Source organism: Lontra canadensis, unplaced genomic scaffold, assembly GCF_010015895.1.
Source record: "Lontra canadensis isolate GAN:19392208 unplaced genomic scaffold, GSC_riverotter_1.0 scaffold25, whole genome shotgun sequence".
NCBI lineage: Eukaryota > Metazoa > Chordata > Mammalia > Carnivora > Mustelidae > Lontra > Lontra canadensis.
This window is the reverse complement of record NW_022631019.1, coordinates 17472857-17495185: the sequence shown is the minus strand read 5'-3', so window position 1 is coordinate 17495185 and position 22329 is coordinate 17472857. Positions and strand designations below refer to the sequence as shown.

Below are 22329 nucleotides of genomic sequence, written 5' to 3'. Positions count from 1 at the left end.
GGACTCTGAGGGTAGGAAAAGGAGACCTCCTCGGAGGAAGATCTGCCGGACTGACACTGGTATAGTCAGGAGGAGGTGATTGTAGGTGAGGCTGACTAAGAAACTCTATGGATCCATAAATTCTAGAAACTTCCTGATGACTTTTGGAACCACTACACCCAATCTTCAGAGAGGACCTGTCATCTTGCTAAGTCCAAATAATTTAAAGAGCTTCATTAATGTATTCTAAATCTTTGTTCCAGGATTATTCATGAGGCTGACAGGATGTTAAATGAAGCCGCTGGGAGGAGACTTTCATAGCCTTTCTGTTTGCATGGTGGCAGGAGTGGTTCTGGAAAAATTAGTAGGTGCTGGAGAGAGGTTCACAAATGCCGGCATGTAGCCAGATTGGAGCCCACAGGTCCGGCAATGAAAAGAAAGTCAAGATCGTGTGAATTAGTGTTACTTTGAGACAAATTCTATTATAATGCTTTATGAAAATTGGCTTCAAATGAACAATTAGAACAATTTTTTCCTACAAGTATGTTCACAAGTATTCTAAGCCGAAAAGATTTTATGATCTAGTAAGTTTCAGAAAGGCTGGGTAAGTGAAGTTAGGTTTGTTTATGGAAGGACTTCTCACGATACTTAACACGGTGGGCTTTATGGTGAGCCTTCAACGTGGGAACATAGTATGAGGCTTCTTAAGTTTGTTTGACTCTGGAACTCTCTCCCTGCTGCTGCCATCACCAGCACTAACCTATCTTATAAAACTGGTATGCCAAGGAACCCTTCGGGAAATAGTGTTTTTGAAAAGTGTGCTTGCCTCATCTGTTGGGTGAATCAGGATAGACATGCTACAAACGGGACCCCTGGGGGGTGGTTTCACCTTACCAGCCTTTACCAGCCTTTACCAGCTTTCCTCTGTGGAAGCAAAAGGGAAAGATGTGCCTATCCTACTGGGCAGAAGAGAGAGAGGGTAGAGATTCCCCTTGAACTAGAACATCCCACAGTCATTCATCAGCTGCCCATCCTGTAAATGAAACATGTATTGCTTTATTCTTTTTTACTTTTTCCCTTTAGAATGAGATAGCTAATCTATATCACATAATGGGGACAGATTGGTGACAATGTTGGTTCCACCCCTCGAATGGCAGACAAAGCCCAGTGTCCTATCCGTAAAGTGAGGATAATCATAATATCCACTCCCCAGGCTTTTCAAGAAAATTAAACACAACAGCCCATGGAAAGCATTCCATTAACTATTGCCCAAAATGCAAAGAGCTTAGAGGGCTGGGGTAACCTTCCTTCTGGGAGCATGAGTGAATCCTGACCATTAGAGAAGGCTGACTGGGACTTGAATCCAGGTTAGACTCTGAACAGCTGAGACTCTGGATAAGAACGTGTTTGCCCCCGGGAGCTCGTCCACCCGTATACCATCAGTGTTCCACAGACTAGACGTTGAGAACCACTGCCATGAAACTCAGGGTGAGGAGCTGGTGGGAGGGAGGGTCCATGCCTCTTCACAGCCTCACCCACTTTCTGTGTTTGTGTAGTTACTGACCCCTAGTCAGCTGAGGTGTTCTCAAGCTTTTAACCATAAAATAATGAGAATTTTTTGTTTGTCTGTTTTATCAGGCTCCGATACTTGCCATACTATCCTAGGGTAAAGCGATGTTATCACCTAGTTTCTATGGCTTTTGCCCCTTTTCATTTGGCAAACATTGATTCTGCTTGCTTTATTTCTTTTCTTTTATCTGAAAATAGTTTATGATGACTTCCTGGAAGGAGTAGGATTGGTTCTACTGAAAGAGAAAAAAAAATTGTAAGGTTCTATGCAATCAGCAATTAGGGGGTGCCTGGGTGGCTCAGTTGATAAGTGTCTGCCTTCAGCTCTGGTCATGATCCCTGGGTCCTGGGATAGAAACCCCGCATCCAGCTCCCTGCTCAGCAGGGAACCTGCTTCCCTGTCACCCTCTGCCCCTCCCCCTGCTCATGCTCTCTCTCTCTCTCTCTCAAATAAATAAATAAATCTAAAATGAAAAAAGAAATCAGCAATTAGGTGGAGGGTAGGAGGCATGGTTGGACAGCAAGCCCTATCGACCCATGTACCTTTAAGACATTCGAAGCAAACTTGTTATTTAAGCAATTCAGATTACTTAATCTTAGAAACAAGACATGAGGTTTTACTCAGAAGGAAAGCCTTGGCTGGAGGAAGAAAGTTTAAAGCTTCCCATCATATAAATTACCCAACAGTTGATGAGTCAAGGGTATGTGGCTTGAAACGGGATTGGGTGGCAATGCATTTATGGCAAAATTATTTTTGCCGAGTCCCAAATATTAGATGAATAAGTTGAGTTAGTTTACAGAAGTCAGAACAGGTCAGAACTTGCGTTCTCCAAGAGCAAATCCTCAAAGCCTGAGGTCAGTTTATCATTGCTCCTTGCAGGAGTTTCAGCCCTCTCACAATGCCTTTAGACCTAGTGCTGGCCACCATTCCTTTGACATCTGTCCCGTGGAGCCCAGAGATTATGTGAGAGTGCTGATTCCTTTGGTTTTGTCCTTGCAGCGCGCCCGGTTGGACACTATCATTTCTCGATACCCTGCAGCGAACGCATACACTATCCCATCCAGTCTTGTCTCGAAGAAAGACTTCAGTAATTCCTGTTCCAGCATGTTCCAGTTGCCAAGCTTTGCCAAAGTCCTCAAATTTGAAACTCCTGCACCAAACCAGTATAATGTAAGAACGTTGCACGCGCTTGTTAAATATATACTGGATGAATTCTTTACTAAAATAAACGAAGGCGGGGGACGCTTTGGGAAATAGCGTTCCAATGCAATTGACAAACCAGTTAGTGTTTGTTGACTGCCCAGCAGGTACAGAAGGCTTCACATGGCTTTATGGGGAATTTGCAGAACCCAGAGAAAAATGTGAGCAACACGGAGGTCAGTGGGAAGCAGTGGGAAGACCTTGCCCTGGAAAATACTATAATTACTCCTACTACAGAGACTTTCTGGGACATATTCTCATCTGTAACAATTATTATTTCCCACATTATCTGTGTCACTATCCATTTACTTCTTAGGCTTTTATAGGGAAAATAAGCTTCCATATTTTCATATCAGAAATTGGATTTTTAGCAGTAATGTTCTGCCACTTGCAATCACTTTGTAGTCATGGAAGCAGAAGGGTGTGATTAATGGTTAAGAGACAGAGTCAGGTTCAAGTGGATGCTGCCCTTTTCTGACTGTGTGGATCTGGGCATGTCCCTTCAGCTTTCAGGACCCAAGTTATTGATCTGCAAAATGGGGAAATGTGTCTACTTCATAAAGTTCATGCAAATGTTAAATTGGGTCATCTGAGCTGAGTGCTTAGCCCAGGACTTGGCCGCACAAGGACCCCACCATCTGTGGAGATCGGCAGAGCTGTCTTTAGGGAAGTCATATTACCTCTTAAGCCTCAATTGTCAAATGGATTCAATTATACTCACCCTACAGGGTTATTATAAGAACCAATGAGACAACACTCCAAAATACCTAAGAAAAAGGGGGTATATAGCTCAGTGGTAGAGCATTAGACTGCAAAATACCTAAGAAATGAATTGTGTATAAAGTATTAACATGATTATGATATATTGTCATATATGGTCTTAGATACTTTGGTCTCAGAGTACTTCATTTTTTATTTCCTTTTTCTTTTATTTTTTAATTAATTAATTTGTCAGAAAGAGAGAGAGCGTGCGCGCACACACATGCAGGCAGAGTGGCAGGCAGAGGCGGAGACAGAAGCAGGCTCCCTGCCGAGCACGGAGCCCGATGCCGGACTCAATCCCAGGACCCTGGGATCATGACCTGAGCCGAAGGCAGCGGCTTAACCAACTGAGCCACCCAGGCGTCCTCCTTTTTCTTGTATAATACCTTTAAGTAATATTAATTTTCTGCCTACAAAGACCCTGCCAACTTTCTGTGATTGATCCAATCGATTACAATGTGCTCAAAACAATGTATGGGCCCGCTAGGCTGTCACTGTCTAGAAGAAATATAGTGGGAGTCACACACATCATTTAAATCTTGGGCACCTGGGTGGCTCAGTCGGTTAAGTGTCTGCCTGCAGCTTGGGTTATGATCCTGGGGTCCTAGATCAAGTCCCGCATCGGGCTCCCCGCTCCATGGGGAGTCTGTTTCTCCCTCTCCCCCTCCCCCTGCTCATGCTCATTCTCTCTCTCTCTCACAGAAATAAATAAATAAAATCTTTAAATCTTCCCGGTAGTCACATTTGAAAGTAAAAAGGAACAGGTGAAATCAATTTTAAGAATATATTTATTTATTTAACGCAGAATATTCAAAATATTATTTCGATGTCTCATCAATATAAAGATTAATATACTATTAATTATAATTATACATGTAATTATAAATAAAATAATTGATGTTTTACATTCTTTCCGTCTATCTTAACAATCCAGTATATGCTATTTTATTTTATTTATTTATTTGACAGAGAGATCACAAGTAGGCAGAGAGGCAGGCAGAGAGAGGGGAAGCAGGTACCCCGCTGAGGAGAGAGCCCAATGTGGGGCTCGATCCCAGGACCCTGAGATCATGACCCGAGCTGCAGGCAGAGGCTTAACACACTGAGCCACCCAGGTGCACCAGTATGTGTTTTATACTTTCAGCACATCTTAATGTGGACCAGCCGTGTTTCTAGGGCTCGATCGCCAGTGCCTACTCTATTATACAGCACAGCTCTAGTCTTCCCCTGAGATAATCAGAGCCTGAAAATAATAATGAGGAGGACGGTGAAGTAATTTTCAAGGCCTATATACCATTCTAAGAATGATGTATTCATCTTGTTTGATAATCACAAGAATCCCTGAAGTGAGTTATCTCTTCTTTCAATGTACAGAAGAGGAAACTGATGCTCAGGGAAGGGACGGGATTTGCCCAAAGTTATCCGGCTAAAGGGACTGTTTGCATATCGGTGAGCACAAGTAGACGGCTGAGGGATACAGCTGGAGAGTGATCCGTCGTCGTGTTCCAGCCCTGCTGGGTCTCCCTTCGTGGAATCTGTGACTGCTCTGTGCTAGACCAGGGATACAGCTTAGATTCCAGCGGGGAGCTCAAGACAAAACTAGTAAACGGGCAAACCAGAGAATTATAAGCGCTGGCCAGCTTTGAAGCAAACAAACAGTTGGGGTCTGAGAGATAGAATATGTGGAGAATATGGGGGGTTGAGAGCATCACGTACTTTAGACTGGGTGGTCAGAGAAGGCTCTGAGGCTGAGACCTAAGAACTGAAGGAAGAGCTAGAGTTGGAGGAACAGCATGTACAAAGGTCCTGGGACAGCCTTTGGAGACTACAAGAAGGTAGCTAGAGCAGCATTAGCTAGGAAGAGAGGAGAAAAGGGGAAGCCAAATAGGCAGGAGCTAGTTCATTCAGGACCCTAAAGACCCTGGGAGGGGTCTTTCATTTGGTTCTCTGTGGGATGACATCATCTGATGTACTTAAAAAAAAAAAAAAAACTCCCTCCAGCAAGCCCTATGGAGAATGGACCATAGTTTGGGTAAAGAGTGGATTTTGAAGAACCAGTTAGGAGGCTGTTATGCTAACAGGACAGAGGCCAAGGCCTGGTCCAAGAAATGGATAATGTTCTGGCCCTTGCACCTTTGCCATTCCTGAGGGAGGGAGTTAGCGTTCTATGCGTCTGCCTCCACAACCCCACTGTGGGCTCCATCACCCAGCTTAAAACCTCCAGTGCCCCACACAGGTCCTGGTAGACGGTACACTTGCAATAAATGCTTATGACGTTGAAGGAATTACCCCAGGGGTATATAGTTAATCTAGAAAAGACCCTTTCCCAAGTCAGAGCTCAGACTTTCTGCCAACAGATCAATTTTAAGTGCATGGTTTTTGTTGATTATTGTTTTAATGTGACTGTGAAAATAATTTAGGCTCTTCATTAAATATATTCAAGTATTTTAGAAATTCGTGAACTAGAAAAGCAGAATTCTCTTAGAATTCTGCCCTCTAAAGCAGACCACCAGCAAAAATAGGTGCAATTTCTTTCGTAGTCACTTCCTCCCCCATCCCTATCTCCGGTATTAGGATTATGGTGTCGACGGTACTCGTGCATTTTCTACTCAGCTCTATCTTGGATTTTTCCCCTCCATGGTGATATAGCAAACCTGCTTCATTTTTTTTTTTTTTTTCCCAACCGGCCAGTCAAGCTAGCCAACTGTTTTCCTCGTCTAATGGTGAAATCTCCTAGTGACACACGTTCAGAGTATACAAAAATGCTCCCTCTTTCAGTTGTTTTTCTGTCTGTATGAGGAATAAGGCTGAAATCATGTTTTGTCTACAGGAGGCTTTTTTTTCTGACCTGGAGAACAATGGTTAAGTCAACCGGCAAGAAGCAGAAGTGTGATAATCGTGTTAGCCACACTGCAGGCGAGGTCTCTTAGGGCTTTTCTTTTCCTTTGCTTACCTGGATCCCCCACCTCTCCAGGCGAATCCCTTTTCTCCATACCATGTGATTACTTCCTCCCCGGCACCCTGGCTCCTGTCCCTCTGTCCAGTAATTAGCCTGCCCCATCTGATGCTTTTGTTTGCCCTCCCTGCATGCATTCTAGCCATCGGGACCCTGGGAAAAGCTAAGTTCCTCCCCCTTTGTAAACACAAAATCAAAATGCCATCTGCATTTCTTGAGAAACATTTTTTTTTTTTTGACAAAAGAGTATCTCAGAGAAATCAAACCATCCTGGCCCCAGCAAATAGTTTCACTCGTTCAGTAAATATTCCCAGTCACTGCCTTTATGATTTTTATTGCATCTTTATCTAATGAATACAGGGCACTGACTACAAATTGGTATTTAAAATATTTATGATTCAATATAGCAGAGGAATGAGCTCAGGGTTCTTTTTCTTTTTATTCCTCTCCTGTTATTTTCAGAGTGCCAAACATGCTGTATATTGTTTGGATCAGTCAAAATTTTTAATTTCTGGTTGGTCCAGAAAAGTCGAAGACAAGGGACTATTACAGATCTGATCATCATCTTCAATTACCTGATGCCCTTGTGTGTCTCCCCAGTCCTGCGTTCATAGAAGGGCTGTTTGAACAGTAAGGAATCAGGGTGGGGAGATGTAGGACTCAGTGTCCTGAAAGGGACAAAAGTCATAGAGAAAATAAGGAAAACAGTGTGCATTTGCAGTGTTACAGGCTTGAAAAAGACACTGTCCTGTAGGTGATGTCTGCTGACCGTTGTCACCCTAACTGCCTCAAGTAGAGCAGGCAGCCAGCCTGGCAGCCAGATTTCAGACTCTCTTCCTGGTTCTGTCCTCTGGGCCATGGAGGGTGACCAGACATCTGCTGGTGATCACAGACTCCTTGGCCTCTCCAGCTGGGGTGATGGCGAAGGCACAGTCGGGGGGGACCGTTTCCTCTCTAGTCCGTTCATTCTCTGAGGGACTCGTGCTTGTGTTCTCCCCCCAGACCTCTGTCTCTTACTGCAAGCAGAGAAACAACATCTGTGCCCAAGCCGGGTTTCTGTCCAAAACCCAGAGAGGATTTTTCAGTGTCGCTGAAACGGGACCTGCCCCAGGTAAGCAGCCAGCCACCTGGCAAGGGCCTTGACCTCAGGGTTAACGTACCAGATTGGCTCTGTGGGGCACCATGGCTTCATAGAGAGTCTCTTTGGAAAGAGTTCGGCTTTGGAGGAAGCGGGGATGTTGAACAGGTGTTGAACAAAAAGGAGAAAGCTGAGGAAAAGACCGGGTCTCCCACTTTGAGGAAACAAGGGCTGTTCTGGAAATGGCCCCAAAGCAGCCTCATTGCCCTCCCTTTTCATGACCAGGCACATCTGCTCTGGGCGGCCAGATGGGGAAGTGGCTTCTCAGCACAGAAGGGTGCACATCCCCGTGCCCCAGGTGTCCCTACAGTCTCTGGGGGTGTGTGTGGTGGGGAGGGTGTACTCAATACACTGAGTGTCCAGACCCTTCCTTTCCTCCTGAGCCTAGAGGGCACTTTGTCAGTTAGTCACCAAGCACTGGAAAATGGCTCCGTTTACTCAGAGCCTACTCCGTGCTAAGAATTTTCCACGCAGTCTTCGCACATCTGTCTTCCTTGGCTTGTACTCTTAGTGGGGCTTTTCTGGTGAGGAGAGGGGGCTCAGAGAGTGGTAGTGACCTGCCCCGCATCACACAGCGGACGGACAGCAGGCCTAGGCCCAGAGGTGTCTCTCTGAGGAGACTATTATCCCAGACAGCCCACAGTGACTTCTGAAACGGTCCCAAGAGCTGGCCTGCAAGTGTTTTCCTCTCTGGGCTGGGAGAGCTATTGCTCCGTCCTGTTCTCTCAGACCTGCTCCCCGCTTCCAGCCTCAGTGAAAGGTTTCCAGAGAGGTCAGGCGATGCCGCCATTGGCATTCTGGGAGCCCTCGTCAGAGCAGAACTTCCCAGTGGGTCCTGCAGATCCCCCTGTCCCCCCAGCAGGGAGCCTGGAGCCCCAGAGCTGAGGGGAGGAGCAGGGAGGGTTTGCCTGCGCAGTCACACCTCTTGGAGGCGGGGTGTGGATAAAATTGCAGGCCTGTCCGATTTCATCAAATCCAGATTAAAGTTGAGAAGATCAGTCTGAAGCTGAATAACAAAACCAGCCCTAATTAGGAGGCTAAACCCAGGCTAAAGCTCCCCTGGCTTGCATCATCAGAGGCAAAGCCCCACCTTGTTTATTTATACAGAACAAAGCCCGCATCCCCGGGAGTCTGGCCAGAGGCCCTGCCCGTGAGCCCTGGGATGTGGGCACCTTCCCAGCCCGCCACATGTGCCTGCTCCTTCTAGGAGGATCCTCAGGGGTCCCCAGCCCCTTATCCTGGAGCAGGGCGGGGAGAGGTGGGTACCAGTGCGTGCTAAACTACTACTGTGTGCCAGAGGCTTTACGTTTCTCATCGAATGATCTCCAGACCCTGTGGAGATTGTGGCCGGCACACAATCGTGTGCTCAGAAAGCATGAGCTACTGCTATTATGGGTCCCCATTGTACAGGCAAAAATGATGCCCAGGGTCCCACCAGTGGATTGGAGTCCGGGCCCTTCCCACTTCATGCCTGGTGGCTTAGTCACTCCCCACCCAAAATTTGCCTGGGGAATCTGCGACAAACAATCGGTTTTGACCTCTCAGAAATGACTCCAGTTGTTCCTTCTCCTCCTGGGAGGGTGGGGGTGGAGTGGGGGGAGCAGGGGGGCAGATGTGGAGCTGTAATTGGCGCCCTCTGCTGGGTCCCTGGCCCTGGCCCAGCTTCTCTGGGGACCCCTTCCTCAGACGCTAAGGGTCAGGACTGGCCTACCTTCAACTCTGAGGAAAATGCTCACTGTCACACATCTGTTGGGTTTTCTAGTTTCCACCTGCCAAGCGTGTCACAAATGTCCTCCTCTCTATTTTTCCTTAAAATAAAATTTTTAAAAAGGCTATCAGGCTAGGAGGAAAGGCCAAAGTTAAAATGTCACTTGAAAAACATGGGTTTCAGAATAGGAATTACACTGTGAGATCCACACCGCGTTGTCTTCCAAACACACTCAGGAAAAGACGAGAAGGAAATACACCAGCAGTTATCTTTGTTTCTCTCTGTGACGCGGGAGCATGAGTGTCTTTTTCTTCTTCCTTCTGCTTTTCAGCATGTGATAATCAAGTGATTGCTTTAACCTTTCTGTGGATGGGAAAAAAAATACATTTGTATATGTATAAATATATACATATTTACATGTTCATGAGAGAAAAAGAAACAAACTATGAGAAATGTATACCAATATTACAAAGGCTGCTAATTGGACATTTGCCTTTTGCTAACCATATATTGGGAACATCTTTTCATGTTATTAAAAACCCCCATAAGAATATCATTTTGAGACGGACTTATGGTATTCCATTGGATGGTGGTACCATAAGTTAAGGACCAAATGGCCTTTTATTGAAAATGTAGGTTGTTTTATTTTTTTTAAAAATTTTAAAAGATTTTATTTATTTATTTGACAGACAGAGATCACAAGTAGGCAGAGAGGCAGGCAGAGAGAGAGGAGGGGAAGTAGGCTCCCCCTGAGCAGAGAGCCCGATGCGGGGTTCGATTCCAGGACCCTGAGATCATGACCTGAGCTGAAGGCAGAGGCTTTAACTCACTGAACCATCCAGGCACCCCGAAAATGTAGGATGTTTTAAACTGCTCACTATAGGGGCGCCTGGGTGGCTCAGTGGGTTAAGCCTCTGCCTTCGGCTCGGGTCATGATCCCAGGGTCCTGGGATAGAGCCCCGCATCAGGCTCTCTCCTTGGCAGGGAGCCTGCTTCCCTTCCTCTCTCTCTGCCTGCCTCTCTGCCTACTTGTGATTTCCTACTTGTGATCTCTGTCTGTCAAATAAATAAATAAAATCTTTAAAAAAAAATAAACTGCTCACTATATAAATAGACAACAAACATCCCTGTAGCTCCCAGCTTGTGTACAATCAAGATTATTTCCTTATATTAATTGCTTAAATTGAAATTGCCAAGTCATATTTCAGTGTTGTTTTTTCTCTTTTATATCGGTGACCAAACTGCCCTTCAGCAGAGAGGTCATTTATCCTCCTGCTTCTACGAGGCACCTGTATCTCCTCACCTTTGCCACCACTGGGTACGATCACTCAAAGAGCATCTTGCTAATACGTTATCTTGCTAATACCCCCTGTTGTTTTCAGTACACTTGCAATGGAAAAGTACATTTTATTTGAAACAAAATCAATCTTACAATGTTTAGAAAACTTGAAATATTTTTCTCACCCACAGTGCTACCACGTTCGTGGGTTCCCATGTATTTTTGTTCAGACGGATCCATTTGTACCTGGTATATATAGCGACTTTTAGATATTATTTTCACTCACCTCCCTGCCCCCCCCAAAAAAAACATGGCCATGTGGTTTTATGGTCTCCATGTTGATCGTGGCCAGGGCTGACCTTCCACCGGACTGGGCTTCTGGGCCCAGCATGGTGCCTCTGCTTTTGGACCTTCGGGCCACGTACCCTTCTCACACTGCGGCCGCTGCTGTTGTGTACGTCTCTATGTTTAGAGCTTTTCCCCCATATTGACTAATTTCTTTAATTTCTGATAATGGGAAAGCTGGGTCAGAGGATCCAGGCATCCTCAAGACTTCTGGTCAGTACTCCCTCTTTGTACTGCAAAACACCCGTACCCCCGACAGGGCTCCCAACAATTCAGGGGTGAGACTGCCTTCTGTTCCCTCAGCCCAGGACCTTCTCTTCCTCTGTGAAGCTTCATGCACAGCCAATTTTATTTTATTCTCTCAGTTTCTTGAAACAGGGCGTGGTGGGAAAGCGTGGACTTTGGAGACCGGTGGACCTGGGTCCACATAGTAGGTACTCAATAAATATTTGTCGATTGCATAATAGTTACTAAATGACTACCATGTGCCAGGAACTTCAATATTAGTCAACTTTCCTAACCACCATGTTGCTGGAAGAATTATTCTTACCTTATGGAGGAGGAAGCTGGGCTTAGTTCCTAGTTAGATGAAATCTTTTTGACAAATCATTCAATATCTCCAAGTCTCCGTTTCCACCTCTCTGGAATGGAGGTGACAGTGACCCATCTGTTTCCTCGAGGATGAATGTGATTTTCAGTGACTTCACGCAGCCCTTTCATCAGACCACCGTGGAGAGATACCTCCTTATAGTATTAAATGTATTTTTAGGTGTGAAGTAGTAGCTTTTCATTTACTTGAGAAGAGTTTCTTATTCTGTTATTTAAAATGTCTTTCTTCTTAGGACATTATAATATCAACGACTCCCTTGTGAAGCAGTCGCCAAAGGTATTAATGTCTTGTTTTAAATCAAAAACTGAACGTGGATTAAAACTGACATCAACGGGCCCTGGACCTGGTTATTACAACCCCAATGATCACACCAAGATTCTGAAAAAGACTCTTATCCCGTGAGTCCTGATTATTCTGATCTTTCTTTGGAAAGGTGGCTCTGGGGAAGGACCCAACAGCAGCAGAAAAGAAAGGGGTGTCCCTGGTTGGCGGGACACAGCTCCAGGTCCCTCTCTGGGGGCCCTTGTTGACATAGTGGGTGCTCAATAAATACTTACTGAATGCTTGATATTTATTGAGCAACTACTATGTGACGGGAACTTAGCCTCTTCCTCAACCACCATCATGACCCTATTGTAAGAATTATTATTCTCACTCCATAGACTGGGAAGCTGGGCTGCAGTGAGCCCGAGGATTTGCCTGTGGGCACACAGCTAACTTGAAATGACCCTGCGAATCAGGCTCAGGACTGTCTGGATCCTTCCACATCCCTCATGCTGATATGCTATCCTGGTGCTGACATTATTCTATTTTTATAACATAACATCTTTGCTGGGGTGGCAGGATATACAGCAGCAAGGGGCTGTCATAATTTTGTACGGATAGATTGAAAGTCTAGACGGTTGAGTTGGTCATACCTGTCGGATTTGAACTTCAGCTCTGCTGTTTTCATGCTGTATGGCCTAGGCCACTGTACTAAACCTTCTGAGCCTCCATGTTCTCATCTGTGGAGTAAAGTGGGGATAATTCATGCCTTGTAGGGTTGCTTTCAGATCTGATATGTTTGCCGTGGGGTAGGTGCAAATGGTGACAGCATTAGCACACATTTAAAAAGTGAAGATGGGGACTCTTGTTAACATGTTTAATATCCTATGCATTTAATATTACTTTCACCAAACAGGTTCAAGAACTCGCAAGTTTATTTATTCCTCAGATGGTTCTAGAGCTAGAACTAACTGTAAGGTCAGGCTGCCTGTCACCATCTAAGACCTCACCCCAGTATAGTCCTCTCCAGGCAGTACTGGCCCCTGGTGGGGACAGCTGACCTGCAGGGCACTCCCCCACCCCCCACAGGGGTTAGGCAGGTAGCTAGGTTCATACCCACAGCAGGTCAGAAGTCCAGGCAACCGGGAGAGGCTGGCAACGTTGTGCCTCGTCTGACCATCAGCGCAGGACAAGGAGATGGGGTTGGGGAGACACGTCAAATCAGACTTAGGATCTGGAGAAAGAATTCAGACCTCAGATGGAATCCATGGGTAAGTCCCTTCTGTCCTTCAGTTCTTGGGTTCTGTAGATTGGGACCTCACAGGTTCCAGGGCTCAAAACAGGACGGGCTCCAGCAACAGGCTCTTTCTGAATTATCAGGGACTCCGGCCTATGGGTGGGCTTAGGTCACCACTGCGCACCACCTTTCCGCTGCTGTGCCAGTAAAGAAACCTATTACACCCAGTGATTCTTAAACTTGGGTTCCCCCTCGTGAGTACATAACCCCCATTCGGGTTCCTCCTGGTGAGTGCACGGTGCCCAGGACATTTGCATTAATTTCCCCCTTGGTCTGGGGCTGCTCTCAGCACCTTCCTGGGCCTTATCTCTTTAGGTGTGAAAAGAAGGAAAGGTCTTTGCATTTCTGACACTCCAGGACCCTGGGTTTGCTCACCCTATCATTTAGGAGCACATACTAGGGGCAGTGAACATGGAGCCAGCCCACACCCACAAAGGAGGCCCAAAATGTATACATTTGTAATTGACATGGGAAGGATACAGCTGAGAAACCTCTACTTGTACTTAAAAAACAAGAAGATAAAATTCAAGTGTGCTCCAGGGTAGTCTAAACAAGCATCCATCTGTTTATGTTCAATGATGAGGAAATGAATTAATATAAAGCAAAAATACAGCTGAATACCCTGTATTGAGGGATTGTCCAGACTCCAGTCTCTCGAGTTGGAATTGTTTCCTCTCCTGTGTCCCTGAAGGGAAGAGAGGGACAGGAGCGGTGGGAGTGGGTGGGGGGCACCTGCTGGAATCATCAGGCCCTTGACAAGGTTTGCATTGTTTCCTCCCCATCTCTATGTAACTTTGTCGCGACTTTATGCACATCAAGTCTAAGCACAATTCGCTCTCCTGGGCTGCATGGGGCGGTGGCCGAGAACCTGAGAGTCATCACCGGGTGTCCTCGTGGCTAGTGCAAGCAGCCCCGGTGTCATGCCCATGTGACATGATGTGAGGCCTCTCTTTATTGGTCTTCAGTTGCAAGTGCTTGGCTTGTATTTTAGGGGAGGGTCCCAGCTTGCAAAAATAACCTTTTGGCTCTGCTTTCTTGAGGACGCAGGAAGAATCAGAAGATAGCAGTGGTCCCTAAAATTGTTAGTCCCATGTTACCCACCAAAAAAAGTAAAGCCCAGGAGTTGAGGATGGGGTGAGATCCCGGGCGGGCTAGGGAGGCCGACAGGGGGCCAGGCATGGGCTTGTCTCGTCTCTGCTCTGCTCCCAGAGATGACAATGGGCTGCGGAGACGATGTGGCTAGTGGAGGTGTATACACACAGGATCCAAATCAGAGTTGGGCCATTGTTGAACCTCCCACCTTCCCCATCCATCAGTTCTGGGAGCCTGGGGGGGGGGGTCCCTTAACTCCCAGGAATTCAAATTCAATTCTGCAAATTGTGAAATGAACACCACGTAACGTGCTTGGGAGGCTAACATACGATAACCCAGAGAACTCACCGGGTCTGGTTCACGGTAAGATTTTGATACACGGAACTTGTATTTCGTATGTGAGCGGGTCTCCTATACTCACCGACTGCTTATTGAGTGGCCCCTGGAGGGCAGGTGCTGTGCTAAGGGCTGGCAGGAGTTTGGATGACCGTGTCTGGGCTCCCTAGCTGAGGAACAGGGCACAGGTGCCTCTTGGCTGTGGCAACCTTCTGACACAAAGCTAAGAACATTTACCGGCTTGCAGCGAGGGCTTTGGAAGAGACGTGGAGTGTCTGCTTCAGGTCTTCAATACCATCACAGTGATGACTCAGTGAATCAGGGTGAGTCAGGATAAGGGCTTTTTAGAGATCAAACTTGTCCCTCCCAGGCGCTGCCTTCCACGCACAGCAGCGAGGGGAAACGCCCACTGACATCTTTCTAACCCTTGATCTACTTCCTGGAGTTTCTAAGCCCCTGGTTTTGCACAGACACGCTGTCCTGCCACAGCCAGAGCAGAAGAATCAAACCCTGTTGGCCCCGCTCCAATTTGGGTAATTATCATGACCCACCTAAAGTTCCCCTGGGATTTTCAATTAGATACGGGATGCTTCTTCCCAAGCGGCTGTAATCTGTCACCCTCTCCCCTGTTAAACAGATGCTGCATTCCACCCCAGAGGCAACCGGCTGCCCTTTAATGATGAGAAAAAATTGCCCCTTTATCCCTCCCGACCCTGGGAATCCCTGAGGCAGAGTGAATCTGTGCCTGGGAGTGTCCTGAGGGTCTCAGATGCCTTCCCCGAGTGACCTGCTGGGTCCTCCTGAGACATTTATTATTCTCGGGTGATTTGAAAACAGCTCACATTAGGAGCTGCAAACGTACTTAATCCAAGTTGTGGCCAACTCAGAGCCTTTGATAGATATTTTCTTTCTATGAGGCAGGACCAGGTTGGCGTTTATAACTAAGCAATGAGGCTCATAAAAGCCCCGGTCACCATGCACTGAGGGCTGCCCTGGGTCGGATGCAGCCAGACATTTGTGATCTGCCCAGCCCCACCTCACCATGGAGGGAGCAGCCCTGAACGATGATAAAGCTGTCAGGTGGGGTTCAGGTGTCTGGACTCCCCAACTTGGGGCAACCCCTCTGCTTTTCTCTGCAGTTCAGTAAATGTTCTGGGGAATAGGGATGGGTCCTCAAAGATGAGTAAGACGCTGTCCCTGCCTTAAAGAGCTAGGCATGTAAAGAGCATTAGAAAACCTAGCATGTTATGTGCAGCGAAAAGAAGGGCTATAACATATGGAGGGCCCAGCCATGCTGAGCTAAGAGCTTTCATGGGTGCCACCTAGTGTCATGCTCCCAGCTCCCCTGCAGGGCAGTACAGCTACATAGACAGATGAGGGTGGTGGAGCAAGGCGTAGTATGCAGGTCCAGCTGGCTCCAGGACCCATGCTGCTCTGTGGAGCCCCAGGAAGGGCGGTGGGGAATGGGGAGGGCAGTAGCCACAGAAGTTTCCCTGAAGGATGTGAGATGTGAAGCATGATCAGAGTTTGCAGGGAAAGGAGATCCTCGCAGAAGGAACAGCACAGGCAAAGTCAAGGAATGGTCGAACAGTGTTGTGTTGGGGGTTTCTGGAAGGTCAAATGGGAGCAAGGGGCGTCGGGGGTTAGGCTGAATTGAGAGGCCATAAATAGGAGCTATTCCTTTAGCTTCTCATCGGGGTCTGTGAGGGTGGATGGTCAGAAACAGGTGAACATTCTAGAAGTCATGGGTGCATTGAGAGCTGAAGGCCATCTAGGAGACTCGGTGGCCTCTACCCCCCTTATTCCAATTCCTGCCACATACAGCTACAACTCGTGCCTTAAGTATGCTCTTGTCCCTGCTGTTTCCTCTGCGGTAAATGCCCCCTTTTCTACCTGAAGAATTCCTGCTCACCTTTCAGGGCAAATGTTAGCTCTTCTAGGGTAGAATTCTGGATTCACTTAATTGGAATTTCTGCCCCTCCAACCCAGTGCAATGTTTTTATCTCTATTCTAATATTTCATGCTTTAAAAAAATAATACAAGTAAAGTACTAGTTAATCTTCATAAGAATCCTGGATGGAAGGTATTCTTATGCCCCGTGTCACAGAAGAAGGAACTGAACCTCAGGGAGGCTGAGACTTCTCTAAAGTCGCAGAGCTAGTGATGGGGACGTGTGGATTCAAACCCAAGTTTGTCTGGGAGCAAAGCCTATACCTCCTTAAGTTGTCACCAGCCAGGATTGTCACTAGCAGCGGATTGCCAAGCTCTTGGGAACATACAGGGTCTGTGGCTCAGCACAGAACAGTCTGGACTCCCCAGAGTGCCTGGCACACGGCTGCACACGTGGCTGGCACTCTTTAAAGATCCAGAGAGCTGAGCTGCCGGTGCTGGGACTGTTGATGGGGTGGAGGGCAAGGGACCTCTCTAGGCCCTCCTGCCAAGAATTCTGATGAGAGGGGCGCCTGGGTGGCTCAGAGGGTTAAGCCTCTGCCTTGGGCTCAGGTCATGATCTCAGGATCCTGGGATCGAGTCCCACATCGGCCTCTCTGCTCAGCAGGGAGCCTGCTTCCCACTCTCTCTCTCTCTGCCTGCCTCTCTGCCTACTTGTGATCTCTGTCTGCCAAATAAATAAAATCTTAAAAAAAAAAAATTCTGATGAGACACTGGCCCCGCCTCCTGCAGGCTGTTTCCGGTTAGGAGAGTAGACACCTCATGGCTGTCTCGAAGAATGGGGCCTGGGGGTGACCTAGACCGCTGGGGTGACCTCATGCGGTGGTTGGCTCGCTCCAGCTCCAGCTTTTAGGACTCAAACCTGTCTCTCAGTGATGCCGGTCCCACACTCATCAAATTTCTGGGGGTGCTTTGAAGGGGTGACACAAGCCAGAACAAGGCGGAGCCCGCTTTTATTTCTGAGGGGAGAGGTGGTTGATCACACACTATAACCTGTTCTTCCATGTCGGCTGGAGGGGAAGAAAGAGGCATGGTTTTATTCTCCTTTTCCTGTGGGTACCTTTGTTCTAAGCACAAGCATCCCAGCCAGCTGTTCTGCGTGAGACACGAGCCCCAAGTCGATTCACTGTGACTTCCAACGGCCTGGCAGTGGGAGTGGCCAGCCTGCTTCAGGGTGACTCTATGCAAGGGGGCCCCCAGCCTCTCTTCCTGAGGCTCCGTTGCTCCCCTGAGACCAAGCGGCAGGCCAAGTCTTGCTCTGATCATCCCACTAACAACATCTGCTTTTTTGTTTTAGTTTTTGAAGATTTGATTTATTTATTTGAGAGAGGGAAAGAAAGAGAGCATGACTGGTATGGGGAGAGGCAGAGGAAGAGGGAGAAGCAGACTCCCTGCCAAGCAGGGAGCCCAATGCGGGACTCGATCCCAGGACCCTGGGATCACGACCCAAGCCCAAGGCAGACACCCAAATGACTGAGACACACAGGCGCCCCCACAATATCTGCTTTTATTGAGCATTTACTGTGGGCTCCACTCATCAAGTGCCTTACAGAGAGAGGGTGCCGTTCCTCCTTGCTGCGGGCACAGAGAGGTCGAGGGACTTGTCTGAGGTCTCACAGTCAGTAAGTGGGATGCCTGGAATTCAGATGCAGGTCTGTGGCTCTAAATCTCCAAGATTCCCCTCTGCTGTGATGCTTTCCCCAAACCGCCAGCCCCTTGAGAGTTGAGTTCAGTGCTGGCGGTACTACCCATGGGCTCCGTGACTTGGGGCAGGGTTGGGGGGGGGGCGGCTCATTTTCTCTCTCTCTGGGCACCAATTTCTTTAGCACAATGAGGAGGTTGGATAAGACATCGCTGGGTCCCCTTGAGGTCTCTGAGTTTAAAAATGCCCTCACTTCCAAAGGTGTTGGCCAAAGGGCAGCAGGGTAGCAGTGGCCAGGAATCCCGGTCCCCTCCTCTGTTTGGGTGGGCGGCCTTCCAGCTGGGGTGAGTCTCCTGTGGCTGTTCAGTGCTGCGAGGACTTTCCCTTCCCTTTTAGTGAAAGACCTTAGACGAAGCCTCAGGTGAAAGGTGGGAGTGGGCAGCCCTTCCATCGCATGGCAGGGAGAGGGGTGTGATTCCCCGAACAATCCCAGAGTTCCCTGGGCAACTGGCGGACCTCCCCAAACCACAGCCTGGTGGATGATCACAGTTGGAAGGGGTTATCGTGTCCAATTTCCTCATTTCGCAGATGGGGAGACTGAGGCCCAGAGTGAATTCGTGACAGAGCTAGGGCTCAGGCGCCTTTCCATTCATCCACCTTTCTTTCTTCTTTTTTTTTTTTTAAATTTTATTTATTTATTTGACAGACCGAGATCACAAGTAGGCAGAGAGGCAGGCGGTGGGGTGGGGGGTGTGCAGGGGGGAAGCAGACCCCCTGCTTAGCAGAGATCCCGATGTGGGGCTTGATCCCAGGACCCTGAGATCATGACCTGAGCCGAAGGCAGAGGCTTAACCCATTGAGCCACCCAGGCGCGCCCCCATTCACATGTACTCTCTCCATGATGGACCTAAAAGACTCCTTTTCCTGAAGGGCAAGGGTCATAAACTTGAAAAGGAACAATTCCAGTGTGAGTGGTAAGCGCGAGGCAGAAGGCTCTTGATTTCCAACCAAGTGTTTGTCTACTCCCATATCCTGCCTTGCCGGGAGGATATAGTAAGATCCTGAAACGTCTGTGCTGGCCAGGTCTCTTGAGATCTGCTCATCTTGGGAGGGCAGATCCCTGGAATTCAGGAGGCCTCGTCCCATTTCCTGATCGGTTCAGCAGCAGCATCTCTAAAGCACCTGCTGTGCTCTCACTCTGTGCTGGGTCCTGCCCTGCCCACTGTTGGAGAGACGTCCTCTCCTTGCTCCCTGGGGCTGGTCCCGTGAACCCGCCATTGTGCAGAAGGGAGAAGTGAGGTCCGGGGACCCCCAGCTCAAGAGCCCCAGAACCACGCTCCACCCGGGCCTTCTGGTGCCTGTGCTCTCCCCATGCGGACACCTCAGTGTGGGCCAGGTCTTGGCTTGGCCTAAAAACAACTGTTTCCCCGATAGACTGCTTGAGTGCTAGCTTCACATTTTGTCTTTTTTTTTTTGAAGGAGAAACCCCATCCTGAACTTCTCGGCGCAGCCTTTGCCCCTGCCCCCGAAGCCGCCCCTCCCGGGCCCCGGGCAGTATGAGATCGTGGACTACGCAGGGCCCCCCAGACACTTCATCTCCAGTGCGTCATTTGTGTCCAACACCAGCCGGTGGACAGCGGCCCCGTCCCAGTCAGGCCTGCCAGGCCCAGGTCAGAGGAGTGTTTGAAATGACTATAAAAACCAAATCTGGAATTGTCATTCCTGGGCCATCAAATATCACTGATTTATGGGCTGTTTTCCAAACAGGTTACAGAGGCTTGAGTCCATCTGGAAGACCTTGTAGCTTGTCCTTTTGGAGTATGAAAGAAGTTTTTTTGTTTTTGTTTTTGTTGTTTTTTTTTTTTTTTTCAAAGATTTTATTTATTTATTTGACAGAGAGAGATCTCAAGTAGGTGGAGAGGCAGGCAGAGAGAGAGAGAGGAGGAAGCAGGCTCTCCACTGAGCAGAGAGCCCAATGCGGGGCTTGATCCCAGGACCCTGAGACCATGACCCGAGCCGAAGGCAGAGGCTTTAACCCACTGAGCCACCCAGGCGCCCCTGTTTTTGTTTTTTTAAGGTGGAAGGTGTCTTAGAGTTAATCCAGGCCAGAGATTCATAACCAATGACCATGGATGTCCCAGAGGCTCAGAGATGGGCTCTAGAGGGGTCTGTGACCCTGAAATTGCTTGGAGACTTGGAGCATGAAGACACTAATTTTTGGAGAAAGGGGCCGTAGCTTTTATGAGGTTGTCCAACATTTGTGTGTTCTTAGAAATGCTTAGCCCCCTGGCCTGGTCTGGCCGAATCACTTGACAGCTGGGGAAGGCCTGGAGAGCAAGGTGTGCACCGAGCCACAGTGCGGGAGGGGCAGACAGAGCCGTGGGCTGTTTCCCCTCCATGCTCTGTTGTGACGAGGCACGCGGGGCTATTCCCTGGGGCAGTTCCCCAGAGCTATCTAGGTTTGTGCCTTTTCCAGATGGCTGACTCGGGGGGACCCTGTCACCTCTGGGACCTACCTGAAAGTTAACAGTGTGAGGGACCTTCTCCAGTGGCTGGTCTCTGTACTCCATGACCTCTTCATAGCTCTCCTAGAGCCCCTCAGCCGCTTGCCACCCCCTGATGTCAGCCAGAGCTAGTGGACCTGGGGACAGACAGGTGTGCTAGCGGGCTGGCAGCGTGAGAGGGGGAAGGCAGAGCTGAGGGGGCTGCAGGTCTGTGTAAGTCAGTCTTTCAGTGAGGACTGGTGAGGCTCCCACCCTGGGGAGACAAAGGTCACCTAGCTCGGTGCTTACCACCAGGGATGTCAGTCTGGTAGGGGAGATACCCTCCCCTTCACGCATACGAGTGAGTAAAACATCAGGGGGACAGGACAGGGAAAGCGGATCTTAGAGCTTCGGAAATGTACAAACAAAGGATAATCAAGTCAAGAAGACTGCAGAGGTTGGACCTGGGGGTCACTGGTCAGCTCAGGCAGAGCTTAGCTCCATATGCACAGTGGGCTCCAGGAGGCCCGGGGCCCAGCGAGGATCCTCGTCTGCACGTGTGTGGCCCAGGCCTCTAGAAGGTTTTCCTGGGGGGTCTTCTCCCTGCAGCACACGGTGTGGGACACCTGGCACCTGGGCGCAGGCCACTTCCCGCTGCCATGATCACCCGCAGCGTGGGCTTCCCTGGGGGGCGGGGCTGGGAGTAAGCCCCACGCAAACATCGGCCTTCTTGCTTCCGGGGGGGCTGCCTGGTGCTCCCGGGGGCTTGGACCCCCAATAACCAAATCAGCATCCCTCTGGGAGTTTCCATTCACCCCGGGTGTGGTCCTGGCAGCTGAATCTCCTAGAGAAAATGTGGCTGCAGTCATCATGGCTTTCACTTTTCTGGAAATTTCTTTCTTTTTTTAAGTAGGCTCCACGCCCAGTGTGGAGCTTGAACTCACCACCCAGAGATCCTGACTCACAGGCTCTGTCAACTAAGCCAGCCAGGCACCCCTTCTGGAAATTTCTGAACGAAATGAAAACAAAACCCCACCACGTTGACACCTGGCTTCTTTAAAAGTATTGCTTTACTCAGTTGTTTTTTCAAATCTGATAGAAAACTCTTTGGCGAATTTTTCTTCTGTTAAAGAAGTTGCAGGGAGTTAAAGAAGGCCAAAAGCCAGAGTTCAAGTCCAGCATCAGCCGGACCAGGCCCTTCCCCTCCCCGCCTCCCCATGTGTGAGACACAGGGGCAGGACAGGGCTACCCCAGCATTGCCAGCTCTGATGTAGAATGCCAGGGGCTCGAGCAGCTGGGCTTTGCATTCTTAATTCTCTCTCTCTCTCTCTCTCTCTCTCCCTCTCTTGCCTCACAGCCACGTACAGGCCGGAATTCCCTGGAAAGCAGTCCTTTCTCTACAACGAGGACAACAAATGGATCCCGGTGCTGTAGGGCCCTCACACAAGCTCAGGGAGGACCCTGGCCATCAGCTGCCCCACCCAGGATCGCTGGGACGTTCATTCAGAGAATGTTCATTTCGTGTAGGACGGATGACTCCCCGTGGGCAGCTCTGCACCCCTCCCCTACGCCCCAGCTGCTACTGAGCTGGGCTCCTGCATTTGTCCTTGTCTTGAGCTGTCCCCTGCAGACTGGACCTCCATGTCTACTGACTCCAGTGGTTTGTTTCCTGAGCAGAAATGAGGAGTGGACAGAGCCTCTCTTGTTTACCTCGCCAT

The 22329-nt window shown here is 48.7% G+C and overlaps 1 protein-coding gene across 3 annotated transcripts in view; it reads left to right on the top strand.

The window, feature by feature from the left end:
- STPG1 (sperm tail PG-rich repeat containing 1) overlaps positions 1-22119 on the top strand; it is a 48091-nt gene extending 25972 nt beyond the window's left edge. For all 3 annotated transcript variants that reach the window (XM_032863755.1, XM_032863756.1, XM_032863757.1), the window contains 5 exons: positions 2549-2719; positions 7470-7578; positions 11780-11945; positions 19608-19798; positions 21969-22119. In XM_032863755.1, coding sequence (XP_032719646.1) covers positions 2549-2719; positions 7470-7578; positions 11780-11945; positions 19608-19798; positions 21969-22045 — 714 coding nt within the window. In that variant the 3' untranslated portion in view covers positions 22046-22119. The remainder of the gene's footprint in view (positions 1-2548; positions 2720-7469; positions 7579-11779; positions 11946-19607; positions 19799-21968) is intronic.
- Positions 22120-22329: the final 210 nt, after the last annotated feature.